At 43.2% G+C, this 18,040-nt stretch overlaps 1 protein-coding gene across 2 annotated transcripts in view; it reads left to right on the top strand.

Annotated features, from left to right (window-relative positions):
- The window catches only part of NGLY1 (N-glycanase 1), a 58,174-nt gene extending 50,540 nt beyond the window's left edge, over positions 1–7,634 (top strand). The window contains exons 10-12 of one of the 2 annotated variants that reach the window (XM_055566930.1): positions 680–865; positions 6,162–6,339; positions 6,716–7,634. In XM_055566930.1, the coding sequence (XP_055422905.1) occupies positions 680–865; positions 6,162–6,339; positions 6,716–6,891 (540 nt within the window). In that variant the 3' untranslated portion in view covers positions 6,892–7,634. The remainder of the gene's footprint in view (positions 1–679; positions 866–6,161; positions 6,340–6,715) is intronic. The other variant, XM_055566931.1, reaches the window with a different exon arrangement.
- The last annotated feature ends 10,406 nt before the right edge of the window (positions 7,635–18,040 follow it).

Below are 18,040 nucleotides of genomic sequence, written 5' to 3'. Positions count from 1 at the left end.
AGGACACTGGTGAAATTACTTTTGGCTGCGGCCTGGAGGGGGAAAAAGAGTCACGTAGCTGGAGAGTAGCAAGCACAGCCTTCCAGATGCACGTGTCAGGGCCCTGAGGCAGGAAGGAGCTGGCTTTGTAAGGAGCTAAAGGAGGAGGGACACAGTGGGGGCATGGAGGCAGCAGGGAAGAGGAGCGTGGGGTCTGATGGGGGAGGTCGTGGAGGATGAGCCATGTGCGGCCCTGGCCACCTTCGTAGGGGCTTAGAGTCTCTGTGCAGCAGGAGGTCAGTGCAGCGAGTTAGACAAGTAAGTGATGTGTCCCCATTTACGTCCTTAGCAGTCGTTTTGATCTGTGTGGAGAGGTTGAGTTGAAAGCTAGGACTCAGCTGTAGGAGACGATTGCTGTGTCCAGTTAAGTAGTGGTGGTGGGAGTGAATTCATGTTGATGCACAGTCCCTGAAATGTAAGTCACAGCTGCAGTTAATGTTTCTGGTTTTCTGCTTAGTAATGTCTGTTGCTATGTCAGCGCCACACTGATGATGTTTAACCTGTAGGAGAATTTCTGAGTTTCCCAGCGGCGCCGCTGCACTTCCCCGCTGCGGGATCGTGTGACCCTCTCCATAGCAGTACCTCTTTGTGCACCTGCTTTCCATTATGTTGAAAAACTAATTCTTCTTTTCTTTCCAAGAGTAAAGAAATCCTGTTCATCCCCTCTGAAAATGAGAAGATTTCTAAACAGCTCCACCTTTGCTATAATATTGTAAAAAATTATTATGTCCGAATTTCAAGTAATAACCAAACCATTTCTGGATGGGAGAATGGTGTGTGGAGAATGGAATCCATATTCAGAAAAGTTGAAACAGACTGGAACATGGTAACGTAATGCATGAAACTGTTTAAAATCTTAGTCGTTCTTTAAACAAATAGAGATTGGCTTCATTTGTCATTTGGTCTTAATGGAAAAACTGATACGAGAATTACGTTTAGTTATCCTTAAACTTGTAAAAGAAGATCCTGCTCCCAATGTTTAATGAAAAGTCCATTAGAAATTTGTGTGTGTGTATCAAGAAAGTACCTGTTTTCATCAGAAGCCAAATTTAATTCTTTCGTGGGGGGGGAAATGTATACTAGCAACTCATGTAACTACTTTTTGCGTGAATATACGGAGTATATTATTATCCATTTCCTTTGTGGATATGTATTGATTGCCTGCTACAAAGCAAGCTACAAGGTACCATAACATTTCGTTCAGAGTCCCAAGAGCTAACCATTCGACATGCTTCCATTTCAAGGGATTGTGCTGGTTGAGCAGCAAGATTGGTTTATTTCTTCTGTTTCCTCTAAAATAATGGAAGAATTGGATGCTGGAACTGTGGTGATTCATTGTACCAATGTGTACATTGTTGTCACATGTTATCTGTAATAAGAAAGAGGCTTTGCTTTTAAACTTAGAAAAACTCACCCCTCCCTTAGAAAAACTCAACAAAAATAAGTGCAGAGCTACTCACATGCCCTTCCTACATCTGACCCTATTACTGATAGGTTTCATGGGAGTGAATGAGCTTATGGGCCTGTTTAACTTGCCAAGTGAGAGGTGTGGAGTTGTTCACTTGTGAGACACTCAAGTGGATGTAGCAGGAGAGTCACGGACGAGCAGCTGCTGGTGTTTTTGAGCATCAGCACCGTGCTTATCCTTGTGCTAGGCGATCCCCAGCGTGCAGGCTCTTGGTCCTGACCCGCGATCGTCCACCTGCATGTGAGGGCCAAGCGCCTGCTGTGCCCACTCGCTGTGCCCTCAAGGACGCGAGCGCACTGGCAGGGAAACGCCCGGAGGGAGACACACCCTGGTTGCAGGAGCCGGGCAGAGAGAGCTCCGTGGAGTGGGCGGCACTGGAGCCCAACGCTGGAAGGAGAGAGGTGTGGTTAGACAGGAGTGGCAGGCGCTTCTAGACCTCTGAGTAGATCTCACGACCAGGGCGGGTGTAGTGTGTGGAAAGCTTCTGAGTAAATGAGATGTGAGGGCCATTACGTGTAGACACGCCTACCTAAGTGTATGCCTTCATATACTTTTACAAGGGGCCCTGTTTTGTTTGTTTTTTTTTAAAGCTGAATGAATACATTTCCAGTTCTAAATGAAAAATGCTGGAATTGTAACTGTACGTGTAGAAACCGGTAATTCAGAAGTAATACGTTGCCTTTAAAAACGTGGGTTTTCCACCTGAACCCATATTTTCGCTCTGTCCTATTTCCCCGCTAGGGACTCTGACTGCACCAGAAGCAGGACCCGTCTCCCCCACACTCTTCCTCGCAGTCTCCTCGCGGGGGCCACGGCGGGGCACGTGCAGCTGGTCAGTGGGTGTTGAGAAAAGACCTTTCCCTCTCCCAGGAGCACAGAGACTCACTGAATTTTACTGCTTACAAATATACCATTCAGCGATGTCTGGATTTGAAAGGAACATAAAAAGCTAAAGAGTTTACTGAAGAGTTCACTTTTTAAGGGGCACTTTTTAGATGTTCTTAGATGCTCTGTATTTTTAAACAGTTTTATTCTCTTTGCCACTAGAGTCATGTTAATAGTTTTTGATGCATGACATGATGTCAGGAATTGATGCAGTCATTCAGAATCAGACACTGTGCTCAGCATTTAGGATCTAGTGGTAAATTTCGAGGCAGACCTGAAGCGAGGGTCCACTTGTGCCAGAGGAAGACACGCAGACCTGCTGCGGAGACGAGCAAGGGAAGCGCCGTGTGAGACCCGCCGGGTCCCGGGGGGCCTGGCAGGGGAAGGGATGTCTGTGCCGACCTTGGAGGCGGCAGCAGAGGAGCCTCTCTGAGTGCGACGTGAGCAACACTGTATGCAGATGCACCGACCTGAGAAACAGCTGCAGGCTCAGAGAAGGGGGTTGTGGGGAATGTGGGGAAGGAAGGTCGGAGGGGTAAACGGTCAGGCCCCAGGGGCGTGGGTGCCCTTGCAGTTACGCAGTAGGAAACCACGCAGGCGTTCAGGCGAGTGAAGCCCATCGTCACACTGGCCATCCAGAGGCTGCGAATAGAAGCACAAGGAAGCGTGAACTAGACAGTGGGAACTGACGGTGTTCATGATGGACCTCAGCGAGAAAATGGATAACCAGAAATAAGATTCCTGAGCAAGGGCAATGAACTCGCATTGGAGGAAGACTTGAAATACAGCTGCTCTGCTGGAGACACAGGCATGACTGACTGCACGGTGAACTTAATTAGAGCTCGTTCAGCAGCCTCAGCAGAATGCTGATTTTTAAGAGCATGCTAGAGAACCACTTCAGACAAGAGCGGTACACACCAGACCTCCAGGAAACCGGAGCAGCGGGCTGACCAGCCTGGCATGTAGTCATCAGAAAATCGTTCCGTGAAGGTCTTCACAAGAATGGGAGATAGGGGAGGAAGGTCTTCACAAGAATGGGAGATGGGGAGGAAGGTCTAAACAAGAATGGGGGATGGGGGGGAAGGTCTTCACAAGAATGGGGGATGGGGGGGAAGCTGACTTGCACGTTGTTCTCAGTCTTGAGAGCAGTGGTCACAGCCACACCCCGCAGGACAGGTTCCGTCAGGGTACCTCGTGAGCAGCACGGCTTGTCCCCAGCCTGGCGATCTCGCCCCTCTTCGCATGTGGTCTTGTGCCTTCTGTCCTCACAGATGCTGGAGCGGGGCCAGGGCACCTCACCTATGAGTTTAAAAGGCAACACAGACCAGGCAGCAGTTATAAAAGTGCTTTTTTTCACCTTTAGAGCAAATAGTTGACTAAGAGGTTATAAAGTATTTTTTTCTTCTAAATAAATTATAATTACTAGTTCTGTTGGTTTTACACATAGACAGGACCACAATTGGAGGTTTATGTAAATCCTGTTGTTTTGATTAAGTTACCAAACTGAGTATACTGTATATGGTAACATCCTACTGCCTCTAAAAATGCTGAGTTAAATAAGTTGGCTAAAATGCTACAGATAGAATACATTGTGCAAAAAAGATGACATGAATTTTCAATAGAAATAGGACCTGTTTTATCTCCATGTGCTCTTCCTTTAACCTAAGGGAACTTTTATTTGCTCACAGTGTGTTTAAAGGTTTATTTAAGCATTTAAGAATTCAATGATGAATTCTGTCTTTTAACTTTTTAGAGTCATTAAAAACTGATGCCTTTAGAACTGAAAAATGTGAGTCTTAGAAAAAGCAATTCTTAGACAGGTTCAATAGCTATGGGAAACCTTTTGTGACAGTTAAAACAGTTCTGGTCCAGACCCACCTGATACAATGAAGACAGGTCTTAGGGGCAGCTCGGAATTTGAGATTAACCTGACTTGAGCCTATCCTGTTTCATATGCCTGCACTTTTATGGGGGACATTTGAAGCTACTGAGCTCTGAAAACACACAGGACGTAGAAGACACACAGAAGAAAGATCACTTTCCCCCAGTCTTTTCATTTCTTTCCACCACCTTTCTTCTAGTAACCCCTCTGTTTGGCTCATTGTTTTCAGATGACCCCCTTTACTAACCTCTGCTTTGGAGGAGTAGTTAAGTCATGGATAACCCAGACAGGCCCTGTCGTTCAGCAGAGGTGAACCCTCTAGCCCCCAAGAGCACAGGTGCAGCCCTGAGCCCAGGTTCCCTGCAGGGAGGCTGCGGTGGCCACCCGCGGGCCAAGGTCCTGGAGTTGGGCAGGCGGCAGCGCCCATGCCCAGGTCTGCTCTGCAGAACAGCAGTAGGTGGGTGTGTGTTTCTGGTCTCAGGAGGTTAAGTCGTTTTCCTTGGAGACTGATTGTTTAATGATTTTATTATCGCCACCTCGATGATTCTGAGAACTCAAATTAGCTGACACATTTAACCTGAAAGAAAACTAACTATAGGTCACCAAGTAGAATGAAATATCAATAGTGTGCTGGCAGTGATTGACGTCTTACTTGACTGAAAACTAGAGTAGCATGGAATTGGATGGCAGGTGTATTTCTTGTGGTACTTCCAGCTGTTTGCCCCTGAGAAGTAGATTAGATGTTTCTGAAAGAGTGTATGTGTGTGTGCAGGTTTCTGGTACAAATAAATAGTGTTTATTAAACCCTGTAAATCCAGAACCTATGCCCTAGAAAGTAGTTTATGATTTGGTTAAGTTACATAATATAAGTACATCTGAAATGAAATAGTTATACTTGGGTTACAGAGTATTGGCAGTTCAAGGTGGGATGAACTTCTGGAGGACCATGAAAGCCAAGAGTTTGGATGTAATGTAAGAGGCAGGCAGTTGGTGTGAGTTCTAGACCAGGCAACTGATATGAAGGAAGTGGGATTTAAAAAGTGTTAATTAGGCAGTTGCAGAAAAATGAGAGTAAAGTCATGACCATATTGACAAGTGCCATATAATTGAGGAAAGAGGTTTTCGGTTTTGTTTTTCTTTCCCCCATGACTTATAATGCCCAGATTGTTGTGTGGGGAGTTTGGACACTGGGCATAAATGATTAAAGAGTCAGATTCTCAGGGGGTTGAGCCGGGGTGCGTGGACATCCGTTTTCGTATCAGCATTTGCAGAGTGTAGTTGAACCTGTGAGAGAGATGGACTGGAGGCTTTGGTGAACCTGGACGCCGCCTCTAGCATGTTGGTCAGGGCGCTGATGGCGGAGGCCTGGGGAGCGTCCTGTTCAGAGAGGCACGAGAGGAACATGGACATGACCTTTTTAACCAGCACCATTACTTTAGCAGTGACTGAGGTATTTCTTGGTTTATAGGGTGTGGCCCATCTCATTCTAGGAAAGCTTATCTGAAAACCCAGGCTTAGAAAACAAGATAAATTAAGGAATAATTGCATTTAAGAGGACTCTTCATTTTCATCCAGATTCTTCATAAAGTTTATTTTAAATAGCTGGACTTAATCACTTAAAAGAGAATATAATTCACCAAAATTTGGTTAGCGCGCAGCCTTAGGGCTATACTAATTCATGCACCTATCATTCAAATATTATCTTCCATCCCTAGCAAGAGATGCTAGTAACATGAAAAATTGTTAGCAGTAAAAACCTTTGCAGTGGGGAAAAATGAGGTTTTTAATAACCAGTTGTTCATAGTACATGTGACAGACTCTGACGATCTGTGCTCTTACACTGTTTGATTATTTCTGACAGTCCCTTTTTCCCTTCCCTCTTTACAGGTGTATTTAGCCCGCAAGGAAGGATCATCTTACGCTTACATTTCCTGGAAGTTTGAATGTGGGTCAGTTGGCCTAAAAGTAGATAGTATTTCCATTCGGACAAGTAGTCAGACCTTTGAGACCGGGACAGTACAGTGGAAACTGAGATCTGATGCCGCACAAGCGGAACTGACAGGCGGTAAGCATGACTGGAGAACTGATCGTAAAGGGTGTGTTTAATGCTCTGAAGAGCAATTGTACTTATTTGAAATGTAGTTCAGGGTTTTTCTTACCCTGGAGTTATTCATACTACTATAGTTAAAAAAATGTTTCATTTAAAACCTGTAGTTTAACCTCATTATAATAAAAGGCCTTATGTTTCTTATTGTAAAGCACAAATGGAAAGAGAAAAATCATTTCTTTTTCAGAGGACACATTTCCTCCATAAAGAATAATTTGTATTTATTTTTTAAGGGTTGATTTTTACCTATAAGGTAGTTATATAAAATGCATTCAAAGCTATCTCTGTGTTCTTATCAAAAGCAAAGTGTTAATTTTTTTTTTTCCTCCAATAGATAAAACGCTTCGCTCCTATCATGACTTTTCTGGGGCCACTGAAGTTATTCTGGAAGCAAAATTAAGCAGAGGAGATGGTGTTGTTGCTTGGCAACACACCCAGCTGTTTAGGCAAAGCTTAAACGACCATGAAGAAAATTGTTTGGAGATAATTATAAAATTCAGTGACCTTTGAGAACCTGAACATTACAGAGAAGCTGGCAGTAATCGAGGACAGAGCTTGTTCTAAAGTAGTCTGTGGGTGCCGTGCATGCTTAGTTGGCAGTCTGCTTCCCTCTGGTAGCACATTTCCCTGTTGGCTATCCATCATGTAACCCTCATGAAAATATATCTTTATACCATGGACCGTAATGAAACCTCGAATTAAAAGCTCCCTTCCATATGTGACTCTGATTTGGAGTGAAATCTTACTGCCCCACTATGAGAATTTAATTTAAAAATTGTAACTGTTGGCTTTAAAAGTAAAGTGAAGGTATTCATGAGTAAATGCTATTCAGGATTATGATGCAGTCTTCAGCTAATAATAGTAATTTGACAGTTTCTGATCAGCCTTTAATTTTTCCACAAGTAGCTGAAATAGATTTCCTAAGGTTTTAAATTTTGAATAAATGTGAACATGAATCTCATGTTATAATGCATGAAAATTTTTATGATTGTAAATATGTAGGCATTTAAGAAATAAATTATTTTGCGTTACATCTTTTTAGTGGTTACTTTGGCTAAATAAAAATCTTAAGTATGCTAAACATTGAAAACCACTTGAATAGCCAAGAATTATGAAAACAACATTGCATAAATTCAAAGATACATGATAAATCCATGGTATGTGGGCACTTCTGAAAATGCTTTACTGTTGAGTTTATTTTTGAGTATTTTTATCTACCTCATTGAATAAAATGTTTTTTCTTGACTTTGAAACTATGTAACTGTATTATTCAGTATCCATACAATATATCAAGAGTTTTCATGCTGTGTTGGGTGTAACTTCTCCCGTTAAACTGATTGAACATGTGTGAAGTGTTTGTGTGCAAGAGTGCTGGGGGGTGAGAAAGATGACCCCTGCAGCCCCAACCCGCAGAGGCCTGTGTTGGCAGTCTGCAGAGGGGGTGCCCAGCTCTCCAGGCCAGAAAAATACCTTCTCAGACTTTCTCACCCTGTGTCGCCCAGTAACGTGTTTACAAGCATAAAATACCTACTGAAATTCTGAAACAATGGTATTATATTTTGTTTTTAATTGTAGTCAAACTCTGTTGAGGATCACTTTCTTACATTTAAAAGAAAAGTAGCTTGTACCTCTAAATTTATTAATATGTCTTGAATATTAGAAATTTTTCTGGAACTCTGAAACTCTGAAGTTAATCACAGATCATGGAGTGGCCAAATAGGTAAACCTGGGGAGACCTGACTCTGACCTATCTTGTGAAGTGTCTGGTTTCAGCACAGTAAGCATTTGCGTGGTAAACGGACCAAGACTCCTTGTGAGAAAAACTGGAGCGGGACAAGCAGTCTCATAAAGACGCTTGCTCCTTGAAAAAAAAGCTATGACAAACCTAGACAATACATTAAAAAGCTGAGACATCACTTTGCCAACAAAGGTCTGTCTAGTCAAAGCTATGGTTTTTCCAGTAGGCATGTGTGGATGTGAGAGTTGGACCATAAAGAAAGCTGAGTGCTGAAGAATTGATGCTTTTGAACTATGGTGTTGGAGAGGACTCTTGAAAGTCTCTTGGACAGTAAGGAGATCCAACCAGTCCATCCTAAAGGAAATCAGTCCTGAATATTCACTGGAAGGACTGGTGCTGAAGCTGAAACTCCAATCCTTTGGCCACCTGATTCGAAGAACTGACTCCTTGGAAAAGACCCTGATGCTGGGAGGGATTGGGGGCAGGAGGAGAACGGGAAACTGGTCATCGGTGGTCTGAGCAGCGTCTTCTTGATTGTTTTAGGTACAGTTAGTTTTCACTGCCTGCGTTGATTTGTTCCTATTTCATTGAAACCAGTTCTCAAAACTGTGACAGCTTATGTCATGGACTGAAGCCTGGTGTGCTGCAGTCTGTGATCACAGAGAGACGCGACTGAGCGGCTGAACATCAACGTCATGGCCACAGTTGGTCGTCATGGAGGTAACTGCTTCCACCCGATGGGACTTTCAGCATAAGACAGCTCACAGGAAATGGCCCAGAAAATTATCTGTTGCCCTTGGTGCTGGTGTGTTAGTCACTCAGTCGTGTCTGACTCTTTGGGAACCTATGGACTGTAGCCTGCCAGGCTCTTGTGTCCATGGGATTCTCCAGGCAAGTATACTGGAGTGGGTTGCCATCTCCTCCAGGGGATCTCCCCTACCCAGGGATTGAACCTCGATCTCCCGAATTACATGCAGATTCTTTACCGTCTGAGCCACCAGGGAAGCCCCTTGGACTGCTTGTTCTGGAAGGTCATTGCTGTGCTAGGAGGCCTCTTGAGCAGGTGTGGAGAGGAACCAAGGACTCCCTCCAGCCCCGTCCAGACTTCAGGGACGCCTCAGGAGGAGTCACACAGTTGGACTTGCCCAGCTGAACCACTACTGAATTCCTAATGCACAGAAACCAGATCTAGTGAGTGGTTTTTTAAAAATGTGTGTTTATAGAGCGTGAGGTTGCTGTCATGGCCTGAATGTTTGTGTACCCTCCCCCAGATTCATGAATTGAAATCCTAACCCCCCAAGTGTGATGGTGTTAGGAGGTGGGGCCTTTGGGAGAGAATTAGGACGTGAAGGTGGGACCTACTTGAATGTGTTTCTTGCCCTTAGGAGAAGAGAGGGGAGAACCTCAAAGAGGCCATCGGAAACCAGGAAGAGGGGAGGGCGTCCCGCAGGGACTTGGCCGGATCTCAGAGCTTCCAGCGCTGTGAGAGATACGTGTTTGCTGCTGAAGCCCCCAGTCTATGTGGTTTCTTACTGCAGCCCAAAGTAGACCAGTTAATTAAAACAGCGTTGCTGTTTTTGCCAATCTGATGGGTGAAAAATACCTAGTTTTAACTTCCATTTCCTTGATTACTGTGAGATTTCGATTTATCTTGTTCATTAGCCAGGTGGGTTCCCTCTTTAAATGTTACCTACGTATACAGTCATCCCTCAGTATCCACAGGGGTTTGGTCTAGGACTGTCTACAGGTACCAAACCCAAGGATACTCCTCAGTTCCCTTATATAATATGCCATGGTATTTGTACACAACCTATACACATCCACTTGTATACTTTAAATCATCTCTAGATTGCCTATAACGCCTAATACAATATAAACATTGCTATGCAAATAGTTTTTGGTATGAAGCAGATTCAAGCTTTTTTTGGCACTTCCTGGAATTTTTTCAGAATTTTAAGAGTGTTTTTTTTTTTTTTTTTTTACTGAATGAAAGATTCTTTACATTTATAGTACTTTGAAATTTTCCAAAGTTTCACACAATGATTTCACATGATCCCGTAATAACCCTTCTTTTGTTCCCTGCCTCTGTATTGCCCCTACCTGCTTCTCTCTCCACTGGTGGCCACTAGTTTGTCCTCTGTGAGTCTGTTTTTTGTTTGTTTGTTTTATTCACTAGTTTGTTGTATTTTTTATATTCTACTTAGAGGTGATACATGATATATCTGTCTTCCTCTTTCTGATTTGCTTCACTTGGTATGATCATCTCTGGTCACGTCTATGTTGCTGCAAATGACATTGTTTCATTCTTTTTTGTGACCAACACGCCACTGTGTATACGTACTGCGTCTTCTTCGTCCATCCCTCTGCTGATGGACGTTTAGGTTGCTTCCCTACCCTGGCTGTTGTGCACAGTGTTGCTGTGGACACTGGGGTGCCTGTATCTTTTCGAATTATCCTTTTGTCTGAATATATGCCCACGGATGAGACTGCCAGATGATCTGGTAGTTGTATTTTTAGTTTTTTAAGAGACCTCCATATTGTTCTCCATGATGACTGCACCAACTTCCATTCCCACCAGCTAAACTTTGTGATTTCTGCCGTTACGGTCTGTGTGAGACAGTATTCTGCCGCTTCACTTTGTGTTTTTCTGCTGACGGTGGCTGGAGCACCTTTTCACATTTATTGATCGTTGGAGCTCCCTGCTCTGCAGTTGCCTGTTTGGATAGTTTGCCCCCTTTTCAATTGGATTCTTTGTCCTTTTCTTACTGATGCTTAGTTCTTTATATATTGGGACAGGAGTCTTCTGCCTGCTTTATATCTGTCTCCATCCATGATCCATCTTTTAAATAAATACGTTGATGATCCTTGTCCAGACAGAAACAACAGAGGGCCCTCTTCTCTACAGGATCTATTTAGGAAGATAACAACCTTTGACTGTACACCCTTTTATAAGCCCTCAAGCCAGTCTTACTAGAAAAAGGGCTTTGTGGGAAAAACAGGAACAAAGCTATATCTGGTGGCAATAAAGAATAGTGTGTTGAATTCCTGATGTTCTTGAAATATAACACTGAATGAAATTCCATGTGTGATGGTGGTATGCTTACAATCGGAGAACATTTAGAGAGCTTAGAGAAGAACAAATGCTTGAAGGCATTCTCATGCCAAATTCTTCGGTGGAAAGAAAGCCTGTCATCTGAAATGTAACGGTATCCCTTACAGATGTGTAAAAACTAAAAAAAAAAAAAAAGCAAAGACAACCTTTGATCTTCACTTAATAAATACGGAACCATCAAAGCTCTTGTACTCCTCGTAAACTTAAATTTGAAACAGATTAAATGCCAAGGGAGAAGGATGGCAGGGAAACTTGGTAAAATGAATCACAAAGTAGTTGAATTAAAAAAGAGGCCAATACAGCTGAGGAAATGTATACTGTAATTGCAACTGGATTCAAATCATTTCTCAGGATAAGGAGTGTCTGTACCAAATGGTCACACAATTCACATATCTTTGCCACTAAAGGGAAATTAAGGTATTTTTTCATTAATAAAATACTATTATCCTGAAAATGCCGGGTGACAGAGAAGTTGCCCAAAGCGGGTGGTGCAGACCTGAGTACCATTCTTCCTTGTCCACGCCCGGTGGGAAGGGGCGGCTCCACTGAGGTGTCACGAGGCGGCTGTGCTCCCCAGCCCGCCAGCCAGCAGCGGCAGGTGCTGCCCCTCCCGCCCTCCTCCCCCTGGTCCAAGGGCACTCCCACCCAGCCCTACACCCCCAGGAGCCGTGGGAATGGCTTGCTAACCAGCAGGCAATCAACTTGCTAACCAACTTGCTTGCTAACCAACAGGAAACCATCACTACTTTTAATACACATGCTCAGTAAGAGAATGGAAGTAGCCTACATTAGATTTCTCAGATTCTCCACATCATAATTCATAAATCAATATTTGAGGGAAACTTCTCATTTTGCTTTGTGAATACAAGTTAATTATTTTTCTTAGAATGCAGTGTTGCCTTTCAGCCTCGTCTTCTGAAAATATAATTTTGATTTCACTGAAGAAGGAATTACATATGGATTATACTGTTTATGAAATAATTCCTATTTGAAACTGTTTGTGATGTATTACAATGGGAACATACAAATGGAAACAGGAAGAGAAGAAATGGCAAGTTGCATATTTGATATTCTGCTATCTCCCTTTTGTCTGGTGACACCTCACAGCACACAGGATCTTTCAGGCAGTGCTTCCCAGAGTGAGGGGTATCTTCCACCATCTGAGGTTACATGCAGATTCCTGGGCCTTGTGCAGGAGATATTAAGTCAAAACCCTGGGGTTAAGCCCAGAGAATTTGGTTTATTAACAAGTCCCTGATTCTTTTTTTTTTAAATTAAACTTATTTGGGCTGGAGGATAATTACAATATTGTGGTGGTTTTTTCCACACATCAACATGAATCGGCCACCAGTATACATGTGTCCCCCCGCATCCTGAACCCCCCTCCCACCTTCCTCCCCACCCCATCCCTCTGGGTTGTCCCAGAGCACCGGCTCTGGGTGCCCTGCTTCCTGCCTTGAACTTGCACTGGTCGTGTATTTCACAGATGGTAATGCACATGTTTCAGTGCTGTTCTCTAAGTCATCCCACCCTCGTCTTCTCCCACTGAGTCCGAAAGTCTGCTCTTGACATCTGTGTCTCCTTCATGTAGGATCGTCAGTACCATCTTTCTAAATTCCATATATATGCATTAATACACAGTATTTGTCTTTCTCTTTCTGACTTACTTCACTCTGTATAATAGGCTCCAGTTTCATCTACCTCGTTTGAACTGACTCAAATGTGTTCCTTTTAATAGTTGAGTAATATTCCATTGTGTATATGTACCATAGCTTCCTTATCCATTCGTCTGCCAATGGACAGCCAGGTTGCTTCTGTGTCCTAGCTATTGTAAACAGTGCTGCAATGAACATTGGGGTACACGTGTCTCTTTCAATTCTGGTTTCCTTGGGGTGTATGCCCAGCAGTGGGATTGCTGGGTCATTTGGGAGTTCTATTCCCAGTTTTTTAAGGAATCTCCACACTGTTCTCCAAAAGGGCTGTGATGGTTTGCATTCCCACCAACAGTGTAAGAGTGTTCCCTTTGCTCCACACCCTCTCCAGCATTTATTGTTTGTAGACTTTTTGATGATGGCCATTCTGACTGGTGTGAGATGATAGATACCTCAAACTGGTTTTGATTTGCTTTTCTCTAATAATGAGTGATGTTGAGCATCTTTTCATGTGTTTATTAGCCATCTGTATGTCTTGGAGGAAATGTCTGTTTAGGTCCTTTGTCCACTTTTTGATTGGGTTGTTCATTGTTCTGGTATTGAGTTACATGCGCTGCTTGTCCATACCATTTCTGTCCTTTATCAAGCCCATCTTTGCATGAAATGTTTCCTTGGTATCTCTAATTTTCTTCAAGAGATCTCTAGTCTTTCCCATTCTGTTGTTTTCCTTTATTTCTTTCAATTGATCGCTGAGGAAGGCTTTCTTATCTCTTCTTGCTATTCTTTGGAACTCTGCATTCAGATGCCACCTCATGCGAAGAGTTGACTCACTGGAAAAGACCCTGATGCTGGGAGGGATTGGGGGCAGGAGGAGAAGGGGGACGACAGAGGATGAGATGGCTGGATGGCATCACTGACTCGATGGATGTGAGTCTGAGTGAACTCCAGGAGTTGGTGATGGACAGGGAGGCCTGGCATGCTGCGATTCATGGGGTCGCAAAGAGTCGGACACGACTGAGTGACTGAACTGAACTGAGCTGCTTGTATATTTTTGGAAAATAATTCTTTGTCAGTTGCTTCATTTGCTATTATTTTCTCCCATTCTGAAGGCTGTCTTTTCACCTTGCTTATAGTTTCCTTCATTGTGCAAAAGATTTTAAGTTTAATTATGTCCCATTTGTTTATTTTTGCTTTTATTTCCATTAAAAATAAGTCAAGAGTGCCCACTCTCAACTAATATTCAATATAGCTTTGGAAGTCCTAGCCACAGCAATCAGAGAAGAAAAAGAAATAAAAGGAATCCAGATTGGAAAGGAAGAAGTAAAATTCTCACTGTTTGCGATTACATGATCCTCTACATAGAAAACCCTAAAAATGTCACCAGAAAATTACTAGAGCCAATCAATGAATATAGTAAAGTTGCAGGATATAAAATCAATACACAGAAATCCCTTGCATTCCTAGACACTAACAATGAAAAATCAGAAAGAGAAATTAAGGAAAAAATCCCATACACCATTGCAATGAAAAGAATAAAATAACTTAGGAATAAATTTACATAAAGAAACAAAAGACCTATATATAGGAAACTATAAAACACTGATGAAAGAAATAAAAGATGACACAAAGAAATGGAGAAATATACCATGTTCTTGGATTGGAAGGATCAATATAGTGAAAATGAGTGTACTACCCAAAGCAATCTATAGATTCAACTCAATCCCTAGCAAACTACCAATGGTATTTTTCACAGAACTAGAACAAATAATTTCACAATTTGTATGGAAACACAAAAGACCTTGAATAGCCAAAGCAATCTTGAGAAAGATTGGAGGAATCAACCTTCCTGACTTCAGACTATACTACTAAGCTACAGTCATCAAAATAGTATGGTACTGGCACAAAGACAGAAATATAGGTCAATGGAACAAAACAGAAAATCCAGAGATAAATCCATGCACCTATGGACACCTTATCTTTGACAAAGGAGGCAAAAAAAGTCCATGATTCTTAAATGGACAAACATTTGGTATCTTCTGTGCTAGCCTAATTCTCTCATTTTTGTGCGGAAATTGAAGATCAGGGAGATTGAAACGTTAGTCCAGGGCCACACAGTGAGTTAGCAATTCCTCACCCAGTGCCTGGTGTTCAGAAGCCTCAGCTATTGCTAACCAGTCTCATTCTCATTTTTACCAGGATTTTACTGTTGTGAGATTCTTTTGTGCTTTCCCTCACATTATTATGTACTAGCATCATTATCATTTGCATCATTATGTTCATTTTTTTTTAATTTAATAGAAAAGGAATTTTTTTTCTGGTTCTCTCAATTCTTAGAGCAGACCAAGGTTACCTCCAATGGGAGAGAGGAAAAAAGAGAGAGAAAGAAAAAAACTGGTGTTCCAGATTAACTGAGGCTACTTCTTTGCATTCTGTTTCATTTTGGACTCCCTGAAATTTGTCCTCTATCTCTCTGCTGTTCGGCAAGCCCCTTAATTCCAGGAACTACGTGCTATTCTTTTTTGTTACCCCAGCACCCAGAAGGGGTGGAGTCAGGCTGCAAAGGATAAGCAGATAAAGTCCAGAGTGAAAGGAACCCCAAGTGGGTTGTTGCAGTCTCTCCAGGGAACTGCTACTCGGAGGATATATTTAGCAGTTCTGCCCCAGGACAGGTACACACTCTGCACCCACTGTGCTGTGCATTCACTGAAGGTCTGCTTCTCCACTCGTCTGTATCTTTACTAGTCTCCACACGGGTATCTTCCCATCCTCCCTTGGTCACCAGGGACTCGCTCTCAACCCTCATTCTAGTTCTTTTTCTGTTTGGATTTATCAGCATACTCCACATTGGTTTTCTGTTACCCTAATCATTTCAACCAGTGCTGGTATTATTATTATTTAAATTAAAATCTGTGGTTGAAATAATCACTGGGGTGGTTTGGCAGCTAGCAGCACATACCACATCCTAAAACTTTTTGTGTGTGTGTGGTAGTCAATCCTTATCCATCTTTCAGTCCTCTTTTACCAAAAAGATCCTTTACCCAAGTTCCATTTTGAGTCCTCTTTCTAATTTCACTATTCCCCTTTTATTTATGTATTTTTGGCTGTGCTGGGTCTTTGCTGCTATGTGGGCTTTTCTCTAGTTGCGGCTACTAGTGTGAAGGCTACTCTATTTGTGGTGTGTGGGCTTCTCATTGCGGTGGCCTCTCTTGTTGTAGAGCCACGGGCTCTAGTGCTTGAGGACTTCAATAGCTGCAGCACATGGGCTCAGTAGTTGCAGTTCCCAGGCCCTAGAGCACAGGCTCAGTAGTCGTGGGGACCAGGCTTAGTTGCCCCGCAGCCTGTGGGATCTTCCCAGATCAGGGATCAAACTGATGTCCCCTGCATTGCAAGGTGGACTCTCTGCTGCTGGACTGCCAGGGAAGCCCTGCTATAGAACGGTGCATATCTCATGGTCTCACTGATCAGTCTGGACATATCTGACTCCCACGGTTAGACTTCATGCTGACACCTCAGGAATGTCTGAGCTCCCCACCTCCAGCCACAGAGGTTCCTTTCCGTGCAGCCAGACCATTTGCCCTCCTCAGACCCAGCCTAATCTGTACCAGGAATTATTTCAGGTACAGGAAATACAGCAACAAGAGAGCACTCTCAGACCTCGTGGCATTTGTATTTTGGAGAAGGAGATCGCTTTTAAGCAAGATACCCACACACCTTTACATATGGATATGCAGACAAACAGATTTTTAAGTAGTGATAACTTCCAGAGAAAAAAATATTATGTTACCAATACATAAAGTGAGTCTGATACACCAAGAGTGACTTGCCTGTAATGAACCAAGCTGCATCCCCAGCCGCCGAACAGAATGACTGACAGTTGGGTCTGTCTGTCCTGCCTCTCCTCACCTGCATCTGACAGGTGATGGTTACAGAGAGAACACACTCCCGTCCGTAACCATCTCTCACTGTAAGCAGTGAGTAACTGATTTTGCACAATTCCTTGAGCTGGCCACAAATATCCCCTGCATCTGTGTGTCCTTGGGATAAGCCTGACACACTTTTTCTTCATACAAAAAACTTCACTCCCCTGTGTATCATGTGAGTGATGTTAACCTTGGCCCCCACATGTGGATGGACTGGCATTTGGCTGAGTGGTACGGGAGTAAATGTTGATGAGGAAACTGCAGCAAAACAGCGCTTGTCAGCATCTTTACTTGGACCAAATCTGCACCTTTGCTTTGGTCTCACTATTTTCCAGTAGTCATGTATGGATGTAAGAGCTGGACCATAAAGAAAGCTGAGCACTGAAAAATCGATACTTTGAAACTGTGGTGTTGGAGAGACTCTTGAGAGTCCCTTGGACTGCAAGGAGATCCAACCAATCCATCCTAAGGAGATCAGTCCTGAATATTCACTGGAAGGACTGATGCTGAAGCTGAAGCTCCAATACTTTGGCCACCTGATGCAAAGAACTGACTCACTGGAAAAGACCCTGATGCTGGGAAAGATTGAAGGCAGGAGGAGAAGGGGACGACAGAGGGTGAGATGCTTGTATGGCATCACCAATGCGATGGACATGAGTTTCAGTAAACTCTGGGAGTTGGTGATGGACAGGAAGGCCTGGTGTGCTGCAGTCCATGGGGTTGCAAAGAGTCGGACACGACTGAGCGACTGAACTGAACTGAGCAGAACACTTAATACCTTGTCAGCCCCAGTGCAGCCACTCGATCACATAGTCATATAGGTTTAAGTAAGTTCCTCCTGAGTCTGTTTTATTGTATGGCACATAGAGACAATTCTAGCAGCTCAAGAATGTGGTGAGAACTGGAGATATTTCCTGTAAAGTACTGGCATAGCACTTGGGTATACTAGGACCCAGGGCATGCCAGTGGTCAGGGTCATTGGTCTGCCCTCTCCCTAGAGAGCCAGGCCTGGCCAAGCTGTGTCTTCTTCCTGCATTTTGGCCTTGGCCACTCCCACTTACATACCTTTCTCCTCTCCTTCTTAATCTGGCTTCATGTTTGTCATCTTTTGTAAATTTTCAGTTCCTGTTTTCAAAAATATAGTGAGAAAATGAGCAATATTGAAGATATGTAGTAGAATGCAGTATTATTTAATTGAAAGCAATTAAAATTGGGGTTTTTTTCTTAAAGGTTTTTC

Source organism: Bubalus kerabau, chromosome 2, assembly GCF_029407905.1.
Source record: "Bubalus kerabau isolate K-KA32 ecotype Philippines breed swamp buffalo chromosome 2, PCC_UOA_SB_1v2, whole genome shotgun sequence".
NCBI classification, from domain to species: Eukaryota; Metazoa; Chordata; class Mammalia; order Artiodactyla; family Bovidae; genus Bubalus; species Bubalus kerabau.
The sequence above is the reverse complement of the archived record's forward strand: the minus strand, read 5'-3'. Positions and strand labels throughout refer to the sequence as shown.